Source organism: Pelecanus crispus, chromosome 7 (genome assembly GCF_030463565.1).
Source record: "Pelecanus crispus isolate bPelCri1 chromosome 7, bPelCri1.pri, whole genome shotgun sequence".
NCBI lineage: Eukaryota > Metazoa > Chordata > Aves > Pelecaniformes > Pelecanidae > Pelecanus > Pelecanus crispus.
The window spans coordinates 15,108,214-15,127,513 of record NC_134649.1 but is presented as its reverse complement, the minus strand read 5'-3'; the positions used below and the strand labels follow the sequence as shown (position 1 = coordinate 15,127,513).

The window sequence follows — 19,300 nt, the reverse complement described above, 5'->3', positions numbered from 1 at the left end:
AATTGGAATACAATGTTTTGTGTTTGAATTAAACTCTGAGAGATAGATTCACAAAGGGAGTTAAGTATTACAGCTAAGTACTATGAATCATCAACAGAAATGGCAAAATGTCAACAGTCTTCCCTGAACATCCATGATACATAACTGCTTTACTTGACAAACTGCAGAGCATGCTGCAGCACTACTTGTTAATGGGTAGAATCAGGCCCCTCAAGAGAGCCTGTCGAGTTTGATACCATACCGGTGGTTTTGTGATGTGTTTTTGGTTTATCCGCAATGTTTTGGAGGGGGTCTTTCCAATGTTCCTAAGGCAAGAAATACTGTCATGCTGTAGAAATTCAGGGGACTGTAACAACTGATTACAGACATCAGAGAAGCATATATGGTATGGTGCCATCCTCTTACTGCCTGGGGCCTCCTTTTGTGAAGGCAGGAGTGCAGAGTTAGTAATAGTCCAGCTACTTCATATGTTAAAGAGCAGTATTTTAATAAATATTGTTGGATTTAATTGGAGCTGCAAGGTGTAGTGAGAGAATGGTTTGCAGTTTGATAGCCATGATTCCATGACCAGCATACCCCTTTGAGAAGTTTTGATACTGGTGGTATCTCTCAAAACAGAAAACATAAGTTTTCAGTGATTTAATGAATAGTTAATAAAAATAATTTTGAGTATGATGGCCTTGATAAGGCCAATATTCACATAAAAGGGATGAAAATACATGTATTTTTTTAAAACCATCTGTACGTTCAGCAAAACAAAGCTAAGAAAATCAATTACTTTCCACTACTTTTTAGAGGTGTTGCTGTCCTGGTTGCAACAAGGATGAGTGGGAAAGCAGAATATTCATCAGCCATTCTGAATCTGATACTGTCAGTTTATAGGTTGTTGTAGCTATTTTTCTGACTGAAGAATACTTAGCAGATATTAATTAGAGCAGATGCTATCTATGGCCTGCCTTTAGACCTTCTTCATATTCATTATCACTTCTTCTTTAGTGCAATCAAGGTCTGAGCCATGCTTGAATGTCTTCTGCTTACATGGTAGTTGTGAATCCTGCTGTCTTCCTATGTCACCTTTAATTAAGAATTGTATGTTGCTTTGCATTTTGAAAGTGTATGTTAACAAAATTATTTTCAGTGGTTCATTTCTATGCTAAAAGTAAAAGCTCTAATATCTAGAATAAATCTTACGGCTTTTTTCCTCTGTGCTGTAAAGGAGAGACAAAGTGTGTGTGAAAAGGAATCAAAATCTCTGGACAGTATAAATTGTCAAGCAGTACGGTTTTGTACTTACACGGAAAGGCTCCTTCTAATTGTGTCCTCCACATGCTGGCAGGTACATTATTGAGCATTATACTTTCTTTTCAATTTTGTTAATTTTGAAAAGCTAATGTGATTTTTACATGCAGATACTTGTTTTTTTCCCCAGCTTACAGAAAAAGTATTCACAAATTGTCAGGTATAATAGTGTGCTGTATCCCTTCTCTGCTTATCTTAGCTGCCTGACTGAGGTGAAGTCTCTGCTTTTTATTAATGTATTTCTGCTTTAAAAGTTTAACATGAAATTGGCTGGGTAGAAAGGGGATTACTTTATTAGTCAGTTTTAGAGCACTGAGTGCATTATAGTCACCTCCACAGTGCATTTCAAAAGGAGACAAAGATGCACAAAAACTGTTTAAGTATGACAGAAGTAATCATAGTTGGCAAGTCCTTGGTAACCAGAGGCCTTTGTTCCATTAGGGCCAGTAGCCTGGGTTCCACTAATAGAAGCCAGCAAAACTAAAGACCCCAGACTATATCACTCTTTCTTGTAGCTGTAAGAAAATAAATGCATTGTGTAGTTACTGAAACCGTTATTAGTTTATTTTTAATTTAGTTAAACTGAACTTTATTGTAAAAGTTCTGCATGTCTTCTTCCCAGTGTTATGACATTCTTAAAATAATTCTGAGCTATTAGTGCAACATGTGTACCTGATCCAAACACCACTGCTGTTGGAGGGATGGAAATTTCACATACACCTGAGTCAACTTTGAATAATACAGTTGTAGGGTACCCTTGAGATTTCTCTTGGGCTATTTAAAAAAGACTGTACAAAAGCATTTATAAAGAAATTCCATGTATAGAATGGATAGGCTTTTCATGGAAAAAGCTGTGTAACATGCATTGTTTTCTATTAATGTCTATAATGTTCCCACAAGAGGTGCATGTTTCTTGTAATATCTCCATTATGCATTTGAATACTTATATTTTACTGCTTAAAGTAGTGTTATAGATACATAAGTCATGTTGGATTTTCAAGTCTTATGTTTCAATGAATATACAGCCTTAAAATAAAAGATGATGATGATCTTACTCCTTAATTAGAAAAGTATGTGATATATTGCATGGGAGAGATTCATATGTGTGTTTAGAGTGGCTCCTTAACCCCCTTCTATAGTAATGAAAATATAGAGCAAATTAGCTAGAAATTAGCTAATGAATAGAAATTAGCTACAAATAATTCGTAGAAATTCTCATTCTGAAATCTGTTTCCTTATGCTGCTGGAATAAATTATAGAAATGTGGCTATGAATATTCTCTCCATGAGGCCACTAGGAATGTGAACAAGCAGACAGTATGCTAGGTTGCCTTAGTCATATCCTGTTTCAGCTTAAAATGGGAAGGTCAGAGGAAGGAAACAAGTCATAATTTCTTACCAGCTATAGAAATGGAAGAGAGAAGAATTCTAGCAAGCAAAGGGGATGATATATTCTTTGTTTTCAATTAATTTGTGAAAAAGAGAAGTCTGTATTTTTCCTCAAAGAAGAAAAGAAAAAAATCTGCTCTAAGATATGCGCTGTGATTACATGAGCAGATCATCTTTTGAAGAATACAGACAGAAGCTTTTATAGCTTCTATCAAAGTCTTCAATGTCATATTTATGTGCTAAATTCATTACCTACCTCTTTGTAAGAAAATTAACAGCCTAGTAAATATTAATAATGAATTCAAGGCAAAACAAAGTAAATCCCATCCAAAATCCCCTAATATAACAGAAGGCTCTAATGCTGCTTTTTTTTTTTACTGTCAGTTTCTTTATCTTTGAAATATATGGTTTGATTCTGACTTTGCAGTAGTTTGATAGTATGAAAACTTCTTTGGCTTTAAAAGAGGTAGTCAAACTACTAAGGATCAAGCTAATGTTCCACTTATTGATCTATTGCCCAAAGCCAGCTTGAATTAAAATGAATGTGCCAATACTGTTTGTTTATATTTTACTGTTTTTTCTGAGCCTAGGTCTATGATTACTGTGATTTCTCCTTGCTTTGTACTGAGTTCTGTAGAAGTGGTCAGTGCTTTGCTGGTGGAGAAGTACTAGCAGCTTACAGACTTATCATCTGGACAGAAGATGGCCACAGTTACATCTACCAGCTGCTAAACAGGTGGGCTCAGATGGGAAATTCACACATGAAGTTCAGGTACAAGATGAACTTTGGGAGGTTTATTATGGAAAATCTCTGCATGTTGCAAATGATCAAAAACCAGAACAAAACCACTTTGGCACTCAAAGATTTACGCTGAGTTTGACAGCCCTCAGTCTTTGTTTGACACAGCAGGGGACACGGGAATAAGATTAGCCATGTAGAACTTGGGCAGCTGGTGCTGTGATTTCAAAAAGTCGCTTGTAATTACTTATTCGGTAACTTTTAATTGACCTTGTGAATCTTGGATGTTACTGTTCTGCTTTCTAAAAAATAGGACTTTCTAAAGCTTTTAATTTTTTGTTTTCACGTTACGCAGTGGGCTTTCTAAAAGCTTATATCCTGCTGATGGGAAGGTGCTGAAAGAAACTGTTTATCCTCATTTACTCTGCTTTACTGGTGTGAAGGAAAATAAGGTAAATTCATAAAGGCTTACAGTGAGCTTCAAAAGTTCAATTATTATTTGTTTGCAATTACCTCAATGATCCCTAAAAATATTGTTGAATTCATCAGCAGATTTAATTGTTCTATGAAAACAAAGAGTAAGACTTATTCCTTCATTTAAAAAAAATTAGTTACGAACTTGGAGATGCTTATAGCATATTTTTTGTCTTAAATTCTGGCAATATTTACTTTTTTCACAGGGGAAAAAATTCCTGTATTTTCAGCTACAGATAGGCTAATTGTTGAAGTGATTTTTTTTCTAATTTTAGCAAAAAAGGGAGAGCTTTTCTAAGTTAAAGGTGGTCTAAATAGCTTTAGAAGCTCTTAATTTCAAATCTGTTAAAACAAAACAAAAAAACCCCAACCCCCCCAACAAACCAAACAACAAAAACCCCACAAGCAAAATGTAAGTTACTTAGTTCTTGTTTTATTAAGAAATGTGTGCATGATTCAACATAACATAAATATGTTGTTTCCCATGTGTATCCATCCTAAACTGCAGGGGTTTGAATCTGTGACACTTTATCCAGAATACTGTTATCTTGAGCTTTCAGAGGCATAATTGCATGCCTAACTTTCTTAGACTGTGAGCAGACTGACAGTACCCACAGTGCATAAAATTAGACACGTGACGCTTCAGAACCATGGTCTGTGCTTGAAGAAGCCTCTATGGCTAAGAAAAGAGGAAGCTAAAAAAGTAGATGATCTTCTCATTGAGAATTCACCATTAGCAGAGCATGTCACACCAATTTCAAATTTAGAAGTTACTGCTTAGACAAAGTAGTTCAAGTGGACTCAGCTATGTTGGAACACCTGCATCTTGACTCACTTTTTAGTGAGTGGTGCTTTGTGTGACCACAAAGAAATAGGTAAGGAAAAACAGTTGATTTAAAAAGTGGAAAATTGATTAGAATTAGGAAGGCGGGGGGGAGGCAGTGGAATCTGTGGCAGGGGTTCTTATTTGGCAAAAATTGAACCAAAATATAACAGATTTTTCAGTGTAGCTTTGGTTCTGGTTTTGTTGCTCAGTCTTATTGCTAATACTGTTTATGAAATAGCAGTTGTTGGAAGATGTGGATTTAATTCCTGCCTGCAGTTGCATTAGTTTTTGATGTGTATTTGCATGAGAACTCAAGCAGGTCTGTAAACAGTTTCTGCAGATATGCAAGGGAGACGTTTTTGTTTGTACCTGACTAGAAACACTGTCAAATATATACCTATGTGAGGTTTTCTAGTGTTCTTTTTTCTTTCTGTTGACAGCTATAGGCTCTTAGAAAGCATTTTTGTTGCATACTTTTGCAGAGCCTGACAGATTTAATTTTCAGTTGAAGGGCAATAGCACAAGTCATTCAGCTTTTCCCCCAAATGCTGTGATCTAAAATCAGATAGGATAACTAAAGGATGCCAAAAGGTCAGATATTGTGAGGGAAAAGAAATAGCCAAAACGCATGGCTTAGCAAATAACAGGGTTACAGTGGTAGGAAGGTCATATATGCTTCCCTCAAAACATATACATTTTTTTAAATAATGTCCCCTACACTTTTCTAATATTTCTGCTTTAATATTTACCTTACTACCTGAATAATTTTTATAGCAGATTTGAGACAACAAAACTGCCTGTGTGATGATCTGTTTTGATATCCATTCTTAGATTATAAACTGAATGACTTTACAGTATGGTTGCTTACTGTGGAATTTACTCCCAAACTTCAATGTTGTAAATAAAATATATCCAACATATGGAGATGTTATTAAACTGCCTTGAAAGAGCAGACAGAGTCAAGCTGTGTCTACACTAAGTAAAGGTGATGGGTGGAACAAAACAATTTCTGCTCATGACCTTTCATCCACACTATCTACAGTACAGGGTGTGCTTTTGAGGTTTTTTGGTGTGGGGGTTTTTTTGTGTGCTCCTGCACACATCTCCCAGTTTACTTTCATGCAAAAAGAGTCCTGATTTGGTGCTCGAAGACAACTCCACAACACAAACCTAAGCATTTTCTTCCAAAGTACATGCCTGGTGTAAACTCAAACATACTAATGTAGATGTATCTGGAGACTCCTAATTTGCTTGACTCTTGCAAGGGTTTTGAGCAACTAAAAGCTTCACCTTAGACACCTCACCTGTTCTTAATAGTTTGATACTTGAGAATGAAGCTTATGTAACAACTAAACAGGGTGTTCTTGGCAAGTCACCAGTAGATTGTTACATAGTTTGGGTGTTACCGGTGTGGTGATAATAGAATTATCTGTGGTGTTATACCTACAAGAAAAGAAAACCTACAGACTTTCAGTCTTCATAGGAGAGTAAAAACACAGTATTTGTCTGAGACAAATATACAGCAATAAGTTTTAGCGTTGACTAAATGAAACTAGGTAGATGTCAGTAAGTCTGTTTATCAATGACACTATACCTCTGTAGTGTCTAACGTTTTCCAGATGACTGAATGATGGTGTAATAGACTATTACCTACCTATGTAAAAGCATAATTCTTATCTTTCTTTATTTGTAGTAATTTAAGCTATCATGATTGAAGCTTTACTGAATTTGTTTTGATATCAAGATTATCAATGTTTCACTGCATTTTTTTCAGCCTGATCTTGGTGCTTATGCTGCCGTTTTTTATATGCTGGTGATACTATTAATAGAGTCTCCATTTAGAGACAGCAAGCCTAGGGAGCCCTCCCATTCCACTTTTCTATTTGGGATGTAGGTTTAGCCAAGGATACTGGCAAAGCAGAGGTGGTCTTCGAGGGGCTTGTACCAGGCAGAATAGACCTGGTCTGAGCAGAACTTAGTGACAGGGGAGGGTTCAACCATTATTTGTTTTATATTTCTACAGCTTTTGATGTAAAAAACAAACAAACAAAAAAACCCCAAAACCCAAACCCTTTGAATTTACAATTATTACATTATTTTATCAGCTCTTTCATATCAGAATATTGATTTACTGTTATTTTTGGCAGAGTTTTCCTTTTGTCATGGGCTTCATGAATGAAAGAAAAGAGCCTTTCTATAAGGTTCTTTTTTCTGGTGAAGCTTCAGGAAGGATCACTTTGTGGCATGTTCCTGATGTCCCTGTGTCAACATATGATGGTTCGCCAAAAGGTTTGGCAATTCTCTGTTCTTAATGCCATCTTTTTAATTATGTCTTTAAGTCAATTTTCATGAAAACTTAAATTATCATGAAAATATTTTCACACTAGAAAGTGATGCTCTTCCTTTCATTGTGTGATGATTGCCTGTAGTTAGAAGGAGCAAGACACTAACAAAGACAAATGTCTAGAAATTCTTCATGGGACTGAACAAATACATGTTCCTATTACTTACCATTTTCCCATAAATGCTTCTCTACCAAATATTATGAAAATTTACTTAGTTGGTCCTGCTTATGGTTGTTCATGGGGAGATAAAAAAGAAAGGACTTAGTAAGATATGATCTAGTGTTGGAATAGCAACTGTTGACTTTACATCACTAGGCTGCAGAAAGGATAATTTAGGGGAAGCGACGAAGAGGTGAAAATGTATATTTTGCTTTGTTTAGATTTTTATTTTGTTTTGAATAAAAAAAAATAATTCTTGACTCTTTTCCCCTGCCCTCTAGAGATTCCAATTACAGCAACATGGACTCTTCAGGATAATTTTGATAAACACCACTCAATGTCAGAGGGCATCATTGATCATCTTTGTGCATCTAAAGATGGAATCGAAAGTGCAGTTGTCAGTTCATCTGTATACATACCCAGTCTTGATAGGCTTGTATGTGGATGTGAAAATGGGAAAATTTTTGTAACACTAGGTTTAAAAACTGTAAGAGCAAGACTTTTAGAAAACGCATCTTTGCTGAAAGGTGAGTTTTAACAATTTTGTCCAAATCCATCTCAGTCAAGCACAGAAGACTGCATACTTCTGACACCCCCTCCAGTGATCCCTGTAAAAATTCTCTGAAAAATAAGGGTGATTGTCAGGGATTGAATGAGGAAAATGGAAGATTATGATCTTCTTTCTCCCTTTGTAGCTGATCTGTTGGATCACAGCTTAGTAATACCAAGGTGCTTTGCACTGTTAGGAGTCCTGGAATAGCTGTGGGGATGGAGTCACCTGGAAGATATGTGGGATGTCACGATGTGGGCAGTAGTCATCTTTGTCACTTTCCCTCTAAAAGATCATTCTGCTGAAGGAATAAAAAGGGTACATCTCAGTAGATGAAGCTCAAAGTGCAGACCTTTGTCCTCCCTTTCAGGAACATGTCTAAAATTCTTTGATCCCATGTAAAGGATTGTTGTACTTAGTCTTTTGAATCTCCTGACTTTTAGCAAATATACTGTAAAATATGGAACTTCTCTTCTTAAAGAACAGAAATAATTTATGTACCGTCTTCATGATTCTATGATCTTGTTTCAGATAATCTACCTTACAAGGTTCTGAACGGTCATAGTAGCAGAGTCACTTGTTTACTTTATCCACATGGTAAATCAGTAAGATTTGATCCAAGCTGGCTGTTATCAGGGGGCCAGGATTCTGTTGTGATCTGCTGGGATGTATTTACAGGAGGCATCTTACACCAATTTAGTCTGCAGTCTGGTCCAGTGACAGAGCTCTTGCGATCTCCAGAAAACTACAAAGTAAGTAAAAGCATAATAAATGATACGTCAGGGGAGGGGGGCGGGGAGTATCTCTATATACTTGTATATATGTGTGTGTGTATATATATATATGAGAGAAAAAAGTATCTGGCAATACTTTTGTCCTGCAGCACTTGATCCTTAATTTACATTAATTACATTGTCTTGTTTGAAACTTGCTTTTGATTTCAGAGGGTTGATTTCTTGTTAGTTTGTAATTTCAGTGATTCAGAAAAATTTTCCTAGACCAGTGACGTATTAAATTCAAGCTTTTAAGATTCTATTCACCATTTTTAATATCATGATTGTCAATCTATATGTTAATCTGATTATCTTCTAAATTCTGAAGTTAAAAAGTGTAATCAGTAAGGCTAGGGGTTTGAACATAGTAAGAAAAGTTTTGGACCAGTAGTATTTTAATCTAAATGTGTATGCATGATTTTGGTTCCTGACACATCCCTGTGGTCCTTTGCATATATGCTTTTGTGTTTTATGAGATTTAGAAATAACTTTGTGTGTTTTTCTTTAAGTGAATTTTGAAGTAAAAATTTAGATTTCCTGTACTGAATGCTCTAAGAAATTTTGTTGAAGAATTCTGTCCCCATTATATTCCATAGGGCTGGGATTTCATCTTTTTCCTTTTAAAAATCCTGTGAAGACATATTTGATATTTATGGTTGACCAGGAGTTCACTTACATGAAGTAGTCCAAAAGATGTTTTGCAATGGCATAAGTTCTTATTGCTTGTAAGGCTCTCTTTAACTGTTTTTCTGGAAACTAGGTAGGATTTAATGCCTGCTTGGGTGGTGTTTCAGTTCTCTTTATAGGGCTGAATTTTTCTATAGGGTGAATTCCTTCATGTGTCACCAAAAATTACTTGCAGGAAGGGAAGGCTTTGCAGAATCAGATCCATACAGTGTGAAATGAAATTGTAACATACTCGATTTTTTGTTAGAAATACATTGCTCTTGGCTTTTGTGTCATAAGACCTGACATAATTTTATATCACATGAACGGCAGTTTGGTTTAAGGTAATTTTTTACTACTTTCTCTTCTAGGACAACTGCTACTGCTTTGATAGGCGAAGTATTGTGAATAAATGGTATTTAAATTATTATTTTTTAAAAAAATTTGAAAAATCAGAGGAGATTGATTGTATGTTTTTCTGTCAGGAGATCCATTGTACAGCTAGCCTGTTAAAAACAACTTGGAGATGTGGGCTGAAATAAAATACCATTTTCTAAAATAAGTATGTTCTGGGAAAGAAATCACTGGACAACTTTTACTAGGCTTGTTAAAATGGTGTGATTATGACTGTGGTTACAGTGTTGAAACTGAAGTTCTTTCTGTTTTGCAGTTAAAAGATCACAGCATAGTGTGCTGTGTGTGCAGTGATCACTCAGTAGCAATTCTACACCTTCAGAAGAGAGTATGTCTCTTGCATGCCAGAAAACATCTGTTTCCTGTGAAGAAGATAAAATTTGACCCTGTTGAAAATCTGCTAATTATTGGATGTGAAGATGATTCAGTTTATATTTGGGAAATTGAAACAGGTAATAACATGGAGGGGTTTTTTTGTTCACTTTCCTTAAGTTTTGTTTGTCTGTCATGCGGTATTATACAAACCTAATTCATAGAAGACCAAAGCAAAAATACTAACCCATTGAATATATTAGAGTTTAAATGTTTAAAACAATATATAAACAAGCAAGAAAGAAAATTTTCATATGGTTCAAGATATGTCGCTAATAAAATACAATAGCTTCAGTCAGATCCTGACAATCAGATGATCAGCTGACACTGCAGTGAATTGAGTAGAATATTTCTGGAAGCTATAAATAAAATGTAAGCTAGTCTTTTTAGTAATTAAAAAGAATGAAATTTTCAGTCCTAATAATCCCAAGTTAGAGCATGAATTTCTGCTTTCTTCAGCAAAATCATAATCTGAGAAACCTTCTGAGTTAATTGATAATCACTTAATAGTGCAAGATAACTGCAAAGCTCACAACTGTGTAGTTGGGAAAACTAAAGCTGAGTGTTCCAGGTTAAACTGTAGATTCTCAGGTGATTTGAGAGTGTAACGCTGATTCACAAGGGTAATGTAGTTATTTGAACTGACAGACAGAACCATTAGAAGTTGTAATGGTACTAGATGTTACAATACAGTGTTTCCATGTGATTCAGAGCTACGTGTCCTGGGGTGGGGAAGTGCATAATGAATCTAGAACCACTGAAACGCATAGCATATTAATACTGTATGAAAACATAGTGTCATGGTTTAGCCCCCGCCAGCAACTAGAGCACCACGCAGCTGCTTGCTCACTCCCCCTACCCTGATGGGATGGGGGACAGAATTGGAGGAGTAAGAGTGAGAAACACTCCTGGGTTGAGATAAGAATAGTTTAATAAATGAAATAAAGTAAAATAGTCATTATAATAATAACAATATAATAATGATAACAATAATAATATACAAAGCAAGTGATGCACAATGCAATTGCTCACCACCCACCAACTGATACCCAGACAGTTCCCGAGCAGCGATCGCTGCCCCCCGGCCAATCCCCCTCAGTTTCTATACTGAGCATGACGTCATATGGTATGGAACGGCCCTTCGGTCAGTTTGGGTCAGCTGTCCTGGCTGTGCCCCCTCCCAGTTTCTTGTGTACCTGGCAGAGCATGGGAAGCTGAAAAGTCCTTGACCAGCATAAGCAGTACTTAGCAACAACTAAAACATCAGTGTGTTATCAGCATTATTCTCCTACTAAATCCAAAACACAGCACTGTGCCAGCTACTAGGAAGAAAACTAACTCTATCCCAGCCAAAACCAGGACAGTATCCACCCCTTATTCTATACCATCTATGTCATGCACAGGTCCTACTCCTTTCCAATGTGTTCTAATTAATCACCACCACTTTCCCTGTCTTGATATATACACACAGATATCATTCCCTTCTTCTATGGGCCATCCCTCTAAAATGTCCATTGAGTTCATTTAGTCCATGACTTTAGGTTCCATCTGTCAGCACAGTCTTTCAGAGCAGGAGAGGTGATGTGCAGTGTTGGATTGTTGCATGCTGAAGCCAGGTCTCGTTCCAGCATGGTTTCATCAAAGTTCATTTTCATTAAGCTGGGCGATTCTTACTGTAATACCATTGATGTGGCATATAGCAACCATAAAAGAGATAGCCTACAGTATCATATAGCAATTAACATCATACAATTCAGTTCACTGGCTATTTTCACCCAAAATCAAATCCTCTTGAGGTACACATTGGACTTGCCCATCCTTTTGCATCACCCACCAAGTGCACCCAGGTCCTTGAGCGAAAGCAATCCCACGAATGGGTCTGCCTTTGCCAGAGGGGGCAATAACCCAGACTGTCTTCCCCAGCATATTTTTTATGTGCACTACAGGGACTTTATCTCCTTCTACAGTACGTAAGATTTTTGATTGGGCAGGGCCAGCTCGATTGGCAGATCCCCTAGTGTTGGCTAACCACGTGGCTTTTGCTAAATGTGTATCTGAATGTTTGAATGTCCCACCAGCCATTGCTCTCAGTGTAGTCTTTAACAGTCCATTGTATCGTTCCATTTTCCTGGAGGTAGGTGCAGGATAAGGGGTGTGATATACCCACTCAATGCTGTGCTCTTTGGCCCAGGTGTCTATGAGGTTGTTCTGGAAATTAGTCCCATTGTCTGACTCGATTCTTTCTGGGGTGCCATGGTGCCACAGGACTTGCTTTCAAGGCCCAGGATGGTGTTCCGGGCAGTGGCATGGGGCACAGGATATGTTTCCAGTGATCTGGTGTTTGCTTCCACCACAGTGACCACATAGCACTTGCCTTGGTGGGTTTGTGGGAGTGTGATATAATCAATCTGCCAGGCCTCCCCATATTTATATTTCAGCCATCATCCACCATACCAGAGGGGCTTGAACCACTTGGCTTGCTTGATTGCAGCACATATTTCACATTCATGAATAACCTGTGCAATACTGTCCATAGTTAAGTCCACCCCTCGATCGCAAGCCCATCTACATGTTGTATCTGTTCCTTGGTGGCCTGAGGTGTCATGGGCCCACCAAGCTATAAATAATTCACCCTTATGTTGCCAGTCCAAATCCACCTGAGCCACTTCAATCTTAGCAACCTGATCCACCTGCTGGTTGTTTTGATGTTCTTCAGTGGCCTGACTCTTGGGTACATGAGCATCTATGTGACGAACTTTTACAACCAGGTTCTGTACCCAGGCAGCTGCAACCACCCCCACAGGGCATTTGCCACCATCCATGAGTCAGTATAGAGATAAAGTACTGGCTTCTTTTCTCATTCAGCAATATCTAAAGCCAGCTGGATGGCTTTCACCTCTGCAAACTGACTTGACTCCCCTTCTCCTTCAGCAGTTTCTGCGACTTGTTGTACAGGACTCCATACAGCAGCTTTCCACCTCCAGTGCTTTCCCACAAGACAACAGGACCCATCACTGAACAGGGCATATTGCTTTTCACTTTCTGGCAATTTATTATACAGTGGGGCCTCCTCAGCACGTGTCACCTCCTCCTCTGGTGATTTCTAAAAGTCTTTCCTTCTGGCCAGTCCATGATCACTTCCAAGATTCCTGGGTGACTGGAGTTTCCTATTTGAGCCCGTTGTGTGATTAGTGCTACCCACTTACTCCACGTAGCATCAGTTGCATGATGTGTAGAGGGGACCCTCCCTTTGAACATCCAGCCCAGCACTGGCAGTCGGGGTGCCAGCAGGAGCTGTGCTTCAGTACCAACCACTTCCGAAGCAGCTCAAACCCCTTCATAAGCTGCCAATATCTCTTTCTCAGTTGGAGTATAGCGGGCTTTGGATCCTCTGTATCCCCAACTCCAAAACCCTAGGGGTCGACCTTGAGCCTCTTTCTGCCAGAGGCTCCAGGTAGGGCCATTCTCCCTGGCTGCGGTGTAGAGCACATTTGTAATATTCTGCCCTGCCTGGACTGGCCCAAGGGCTGCTGCGTGAACTATCTCCTATTTAATTTGTTCAAAGGCTTGTTGTTGGCTCAGGGCCCCATTTGAAATCATTCTTCTTCTGGGTCACTTGATAGAGAGGGCTTATGATCTGATTGCAATTTGGAATATGCATTCTCCAAAAACCCACAATGCCTAAGAAAGCTTGTGTTTCCTTTTTGCTAGTTGGTGGGGATATAGCTGTTATTTTGTTGATCACATCCATTGGGATCTGACGACGTCCATCTTGCCATTTTATTCCTAAAAACCTGATCTCCTGTGCAGGTCCCTTGACCTTACTTTGTTTTATGGCAAAACCGGCCTTTAGAAGGATTTAGACCATTTTCTTTCCCTTCTCAAAAACTTCTTCTGCTGTATTGCCCCACACAATGATGTCATCACTATCCTGCAGATGTTCTGGAGCTTCACCCTGTTCCAGTGCCATCTGGATCAGTCCATAGCAAATGGTGGTGCTGTGTTTCCACCCCTGGGGCAGTCGGTTCCAGGTGTACTGAACACACCTCCAAGTAAAAGCAAACTGTGGCCTGCACTCTGCTACCAAAGGGACTGAGAAAAATGTATTAGCAATGTCAGTTGTGGCATACCACTTGGCTGTCTTTGACTCCAGTTTGTGTTAAAGTTCTAGCATGTCTGGTACGGCAGCACTCAGCGGTGGTGTAACTTTGTTCAAGCCATGATAGTCCACTGTTAGTCTCAACTCCCCATTAGACTTTCGCACTGGCCATATGGGACTGTTAAAGGGTGAGCGAGTCTTGCTGATCACTCCCTGGCTCTCTAGTCGACATATCAGGTTATGGATGGGAATCAGGGAGTCTCGGTTGGTGCGATATTGCCACCGGCGCATGGTTGTTCTTCGACACCTGATCGGCACCTGTTGTTCTTCGACCCTCAGCAACTCCACAGTAGAAGGGTTCTCTGAGAGACCAGGCAAGGTGGACAACTGTTTAATTTCCTCCGTCTCCAAGGCAGCTATACCAAAAGCCCACCAGTACCCTTTTGGGTCCTTGAAATACCCTCTCCTGAGGTAATCTATGCCAAGGATGCACAGAGCGTCTGGGCCAGTCACAATGGGGTGGTTCTGCCACTCATTCCCAGTTAGGCTCACTTCGGCCTCCAATACGGTTAGCTGTTGGGATCCCCCTGACACTCCAGAAATGCAGATAGGTACTGTCCCTGTATAGCTTGGTGGCATTAGGGTACACTGTGCGCTAGTGTCCACTAGAGCCTTATACTCCTGTGGGTCTGATGTGCCAGGCCATTGAATCCACAGTCCAGTAAACCCGACTGTCGCTTTCGTCCACATGGCTGGAGGCAGGCCCCTCTAATACTGGTCATAGTATTCGTTGGTCACTCCTTGTAAATGTGAATCAAAAGTCCCTTGATCAAGATCGGAAGTAAAATTAGCCCTCTTACTCTGTCTGGGGAACCGCTCACTGGAAACTGGAGCTGCAATTTTCCTGGGAGAACCGCCTTTTGTAAAAGTTTTTCCTTGCAACTCACGCACCCGTGCCTCTAGGGTCAAGGTGGATTTCCCATCCCGCTTCCTCACATCCTCTCTGTGGTCGCGCAGGTAGAACCACAGGGTGCCCCATGGTGTGTATCCTCTATATCCTCTCTCGAGCATAAGGATGTTGACTCCTAATGGCTGAGATACTGGTCTGTACAGGTGGGGAGTAGGACATACCCCCTCTGAGTTGCTGGAACTCTTGGGACAGTTTTTCAGACAGTTTTTCCACAGTCAAGACACAGGCCCGTAGGGAGGAAGAGATTTTTTTTTGTATTTCCACAGTTGGCTAGCCACTTCATCCACCTTTGGTGCCTCTTCATCTTTCTAGGCCAGTATTGCCAATGAGTTGGCATACGATGCTGGTGCATTCTGTACCACCTTCTGCCACATGGGTCGTGCACCTGACTTCATCTGGATCTTTGGGTAACTGCTCGTTGTTAGGTCACTATAAATCACCTCCATCATGCCTAATTCCCTCAGGTACTGGATACCTTTGTCTGTGATGGTCCATTTGCCTGGGCGGTATATAACATCCTCCTTGAAGGGATACCTTTCCTTCACACTTGACAGAAGTCGCCTCTGGAGGCTGAGCGTTTTTGCCCCTTTTCCAATTGCTTTGTCAATGCCCCCTTCCCTAGAAAGGGATCCCAGCTGCTTGGCTTCCTTACCCTCTAAATCCAGGCTACTGGCCCCGTTATCCCGGCATCGGAGCAGCCAGGTGATGATGTGCTCGCCTGGATGACGACTGAAATCTTTTCGCATATGTCGCAGCTCACTTAGGGATAGGGATTGGGTGGTTACCATCGCGTTTATCGGTTCTTCCTCCTCTGGTTCTCGTGATGGCCCTGGTTCATCTTTATCCCTTACTAAACAAGCTGATTTTCTTGTGTATTTTTTCTTCTGTGTAGGGGCAACTGATACCGGTGCAGGTTGGTTCTCTGGTTTAGCCACGGTGCTTGTGGCTGGGGTTGGAGTAGCCGCAGTGCTTGTTGGCGGGGGTTGGAGTAGCCGCAGTGCTAGGCCAAAATGCAGATTGCTGCACTCAACAATATAAGAATGAATAGTTTCTATCACTATATAATGCCAAAAGAAGTTAAGGGTCTGGAGACGGAATGACGTCTCGGATGCAACTTTTAGTCACACTAAAGTATAGTGAATTCTTTGTAAATCAGTGAGATTTAATAGCATAGGATTGTAATGGTACCATAGAGACAAAAGTTGAAGTATACTTTTAACTGTCTCTCCTTTAGCCATAAAAATGCTGCCTGTTCCAAAATCAAAGATGAAGTAAAATTGATGCCACTGCTCATATATTGCATATTCAGAAAGGTTGCAGATAGTTAAAAGTGTGGTTTTTAACTGCTGTTTCTGTATCTTTTGTTACTAGTATCAAGCAAGAATGAGAGCTACAATCACCACCTCTTAAGGAATAGCTGGAACACAGAAGGGATTGCAGCTATTTGCTACATTAGCAATTAATAAATTAATTTCTTTTTGTTCCTGTTACGCATTGGTAACTAAAAAATGTCATCTGAGGTGAATACCTAGGAAAGCCTACTAGGATATACTGTAGTTGGTTTAATGTGAATTATATCTGTATTGCAGTAGTACACAAGAGGTCATGGTGTTTATCCTTGAAATTGGCCTGACCTAGATCAAGAGCTATGTAGATACTTCAGTGCCACTCAGGCAGACAAAGCATTGTTCAGATGTATGGGAAAGATGTATACAGTGTCAGATGAACTTCTGCAGAAACATAGCAGCCTTTCATTATGATTTTCATCTGTTGGCAAATTAGCAGGCAGCCATGCATAGTACTACTTGCCTATACTGTTGCCTGTGAGCATGCTCCCTGACTCAGTTAAGTAGGATAAAGTTTAAGTGGTGGCCTTGTGCTTGTATTCCATTATGGAAATGGACATAAGATAAAGTTTTTCTTGTTTCTATAGTCAAAAAGTATTTTTCTTTATCTTTCTTCTGGCTATGCAGTTAGCTTTATGACTGAGGTTTTGCCTTGTTAAGTGAAAGTCAGTGGAGGACCTGATTTTGTGTCAGACTCGTATATCACTGTTTGCAGTTTGAAAAAATGTGAACAGTGCAACTGTACTAGAGTTAATGGATAACTGGGAAAACAGCCAGTTTGTTTATAATTTCAGGCAGTGGATTAAGGAATTTCCATGAATATTTCAATATACACTGTTGTAGAGTCAGCAATAATTCTGTTGAATTTGACAGATAACTTTAAAAGTTTAGGGGCATCTAGTACCTATGACTGTCTTTGTTATACCAATTTAGCTCCAAAACTGTCCTTCCACCAGGTAATTAAGAGGATGACCCCTTATGCAGATGAAAGACTTCATTATGCATAACAGTTCATTTTCCAATTTCCTATGACAGAGGCTGACGCACTTTTTCAAAAGCATTCTGAAGTTTTTAAAATACTTAAGTTGTCTTTTAGCACGCTTTCATTATTAGTTTTTTTACACTTTATGGGGTGGGAGAAACTTTGTCACATAGATTAAAATCTAAGCCAGTACTACCTCGTGTACAACTTGTTGCACACTCTCTTCATGAGATTGCCAAAGATACTTTATTTTACATGGTCAATGGGAAGTTGCCCGAGTACAATGGTCTGTCTTTATTCCAAATAAATAGGCATTTCAGCATAGTTTATGCTGAAATGTGTTAAATGCCAAGCGTACAATTGACTTCAAGTGAAATTTACCTTATCTAACTTGAGACTTCTACCTACGAGCTAGTAGTTCATGTTGGTTTTGTAGTGAGCGGGAGGATGTAGGGATAAGTAGAAGTCTGTATCTTTTCCCCAGTATCTTTTCCTCACTGACTACAAGAGGAGTCTAAAAAAGGTGGGGGTAGAGGGTAAGCAAAGCTAATTGCCTGCTGCTGTTAGAGGTACAGAATAAGATAAATTGAATCCCATCCTTATAGTCCTTTGGTTTAGAGAACAAAGTAAAATTATTCTATTCTAAGTTTAAATGTTGTTGTTACATGTGCATGTGGGTAGCGGTATAGGAAAAAAATATAGAAGCCATGAATTAATATCTGTGTAGTTTAATGTATTTTGCCTAAATTTTAATATATGGATATGGCAACTTTCCATTACAGTGGAATATCTTTCCATGACAATAAATATTGATCTAATAATACATTTGGATTAATATAGCATGTGTACAGGATATGTTCCAAACTTATGTGTGCTAGAAGACAAATATGAAAATCAATAACAAATTTTATTCTAATTAAAGTGCAGAATATTTCTTCCAATAGCCACCACTTGAAATCCACTTCAGTAAGGAAATTAGCTGTTATCTATATTGCTTTTACATTTTCCCAAGCAGTTGGTATCTTTGCTTTTTTAAAAAAGGTAAATATCATAATATTTATAGTAAACAGTATGATAAGATGTAGTAATAAAAGGATCAGTGGTTTCTTTTCTTGCTGTATACAGCATATGGCAGCACATCCACTGAGTCACGTTCCTATCTAATATGTATTGAGAGTGAGGAAAGAATGGGTAGACTTTAAAAAGCAATATTCCTTGCTCAGAGGTAGCAATCTTCATTTATCAGATGTAGATTTAGTCTTTCAATTAGTAGTAGTTTAATATGAATTTATTTCTTGAAGTTCGTGCTTGCAGAATGAATTATCTACTAATTAACTGTTATTTTCTTCAGTCTTGCAAGTCTTGTTTTGTGTTATTGTTTTATGACATGCTTAGTGTGAGTTTAAAAATAGAATAACATCACTTAATAAAACTTTTTGTTCAATTATCATAATAATACACAGCTAATGTTACACAGGCTACATTGTATTTTTCATGGTCACTCCAGGAATGCAAATTTTGAGAACTTTCTTGCATGATGGTAGCCCCAATGAAGAAAAAAAATTTGAAACATATGCCTAAATAGTATTTCTGCTGAGGTCAGATCTCCTGTATAGTCAAAATTAAGTGTATGCTTACAATCCTTACTAGAAAAGGTCAAAATCATCAATAAATAATAGGTTGGATCTGTGTGGTTAACCATGTTTTTGGAAGATTGTGTCCAGCTAAGTCATTCAGATGACAGATGAAATAGTTTGAACAGAATGTATATAAGATGTTAAGGCAAAGGAATTATGAGATGTGTTGGAGCATCACTGCACTTCAGTTTGAGAAGATGTGGTGGCTTAGTCATCTTGCAGGCTTCTTATCTGAATACACTGGGGGTTGTCTTATTGCAT

General features: G+C 38.8%; 1 protein-coding gene across 1 annotated transcript in view; it reads left to right on the top strand.

The window, feature by feature from the left end:
* Positions 1 to 19,300, top strand: part of WDR72 (WD repeat domain 72) — a 119,284-nt gene that overhangs the window by 8,395 nt on the left and 91,589 nt on the right. The window contains exons 6-12 of the mRNA XM_075714184.1: positions 1,217 to 1,336; positions 3,278 to 3,423; positions 3,782 to 3,878; positions 6,874 to 7,015; positions 7,512 to 7,757; positions 8,312 to 8,532; positions 9,890 to 10,085. Coding sequence (XP_075570299.1) covers positions 1,217 to 1,336; positions 3,278 to 3,423; positions 3,782 to 3,878; positions 6,874 to 7,015; positions 7,512 to 7,757; positions 8,312 to 8,532; positions 9,890 to 10,085 — 1,168 coding nt within the window. The remainder of the gene's footprint in view (positions 1 to 1,216; positions 1,337 to 3,277; positions 3,424 to 3,781; positions 3,879 to 6,873; positions 7,016 to 7,511; positions 7,758 to 8,311; positions 8,533 to 9,889; positions 10,086 to 19,300) is intronic.